The sequence below is a fragment of the Bos javanicus genome, chromosome X (assembly GCF_032452875.1).
Source record: "Bos javanicus breed banteng chromosome X, ARS-OSU_banteng_1.0, whole genome shotgun sequence".
NCBI classification, from domain to species: Eukaryota; Metazoa; Chordata; class Mammalia; order Artiodactyla; family Bovidae; genus Bos; species Bos javanicus.
The window spans coordinates 38513503-38514794 of record NC_083897.1 but is presented as its reverse complement, the minus strand read 5'-3'; the positions used below and the strand labels follow the sequence as shown (position 1 = coordinate 38514794).

At 44.5% G+C, this 1292-nt stretch overlaps 1 protein-coding gene across 1 annotated transcript; it reads right to left on the bottom strand.

The window, feature by feature from the left end:
- LOC133242798 (large ribosomal subunit protein eL21) lies at positions 1-611 on the bottom strand. Its single transcript, XM_061408976.1, has one exon. The coding sequence runs from the start codon at positions 540-542 to the stop codon at positions 60-62; it is 483 nt and encodes a 160-aa protein (XP_061264960.1). The 5' UTR covers positions 543-611; the 3' UTR covers positions 1-59.
- Positions 612-1292: the final 681 nt, after the last annotated feature.

Sequence of the window (1292 nt, the reverse complement as noted above, 5' to 3'; positions counted from 1 at the left end):
CTGGCAACTCTATTTTTTTTTTTTCATTTGCACAGTCCAGGTCTTTATTTTTACACCCATCAGGCCATGAATTCATAGGGAATGGGCTCCAACAGTTCGGGTTCCTTTCCATTGGTCCTCACAAAGTGTGCTTCTCTGGGTGGAGCAGGCTGGCGCTTCAGCTGAACCCAAGTCCCTTTCTCTTTGGCTTCCTTCTTTTTCTGATCATTTTCCTTCACACGTTTCAAGAAGCTATCTCGGCTCTTAGAGTGCTTAATATGCTCGATACGCACATTAATTCTCTTGGCAAGAATCTTGCCCTTAACTTGTTTGTTTACAATGATGCCAACAGCATGCTGGGTGACATTGTAGACTCTTCCAGTTTTGCCATGGTAACATTTGTGGGGCATTCCTTTTTGAACAGTACCCATTCCCTTGATATCTACAATATCACCCTTCCTGTAGATTCGCATGTATGTGGCCAAAGGAACAACTCCATGTTTTCTGAAAGGCCTGGAGAACATGTAGCGGGTGCCCCGCCTCTTTCCCTTTGTGTTGGTCATCTTGGCGAATCAGCCTGAGGGGCCGGGAGAGAGACGAGAGGCGGCGGGAGCCACGCGCTGGCGTGGCAACTCTATTTTTAATTTCTGGAGGAACTTCCATACTGTTTTCCAAAGTAGTTGCACCAATTTACATTCCCACCAGCAGTACAGAAGTCTTCCCTTTTCTCCACATCTTCGCTAACACTTGTTATCTCTTGTCTCTTTGGTGATGGCCTTTATGACAGGTGTGAGGTGATCTTTCATGGTGGCTTTGATTTGCATTTCTCTGATGATTAGTGGTGTGCATCTTTCCATGAACCTGTTGGCTATCTGGATGTCTTTGGAAAAATGTCTATTCGGGTCCTTTGCCCATACTGAAATAGAATTAAATTTTCTGCTTCCTCTCCCTCCCTCTTATTACTTTATATAGCAATCCTTTTGATGTATAACTTTACAATTTAGTCTCTGGATCACAGACTATTCAAGTGGAACTATGACATTTAGAGGAGAAATTAACATTATGAACACCATGGCTGTCATCAGAGATGATTAAAAAGGCTTTGCGGGGAATTCCCTGGCAGTCCAGTGGTTAGAGTTTGGCACTCTCACTGCTGGAGCCCAGGTTCAATCACTGGTCAGGGAACTCAGATTAAAAAAAAAAAAAAAGGCACTTGGGGATTGGCCTCTCTCCTCCTTGGGGAGAGGGTGGAGCATATTTTTAGGGAGGATGCTGGCATTTGGTCCGGCAGAAACATACAGTCATCACCATTG

Coding starts and splice junctions, on each gene's coding strand:
- LOC133242798 (XM_061408976.1), bottom strand. CDS start 542: ATGACCAACACAAAGGGAAAGAGGCGGGGCACCCGCTACATGTTCTCC.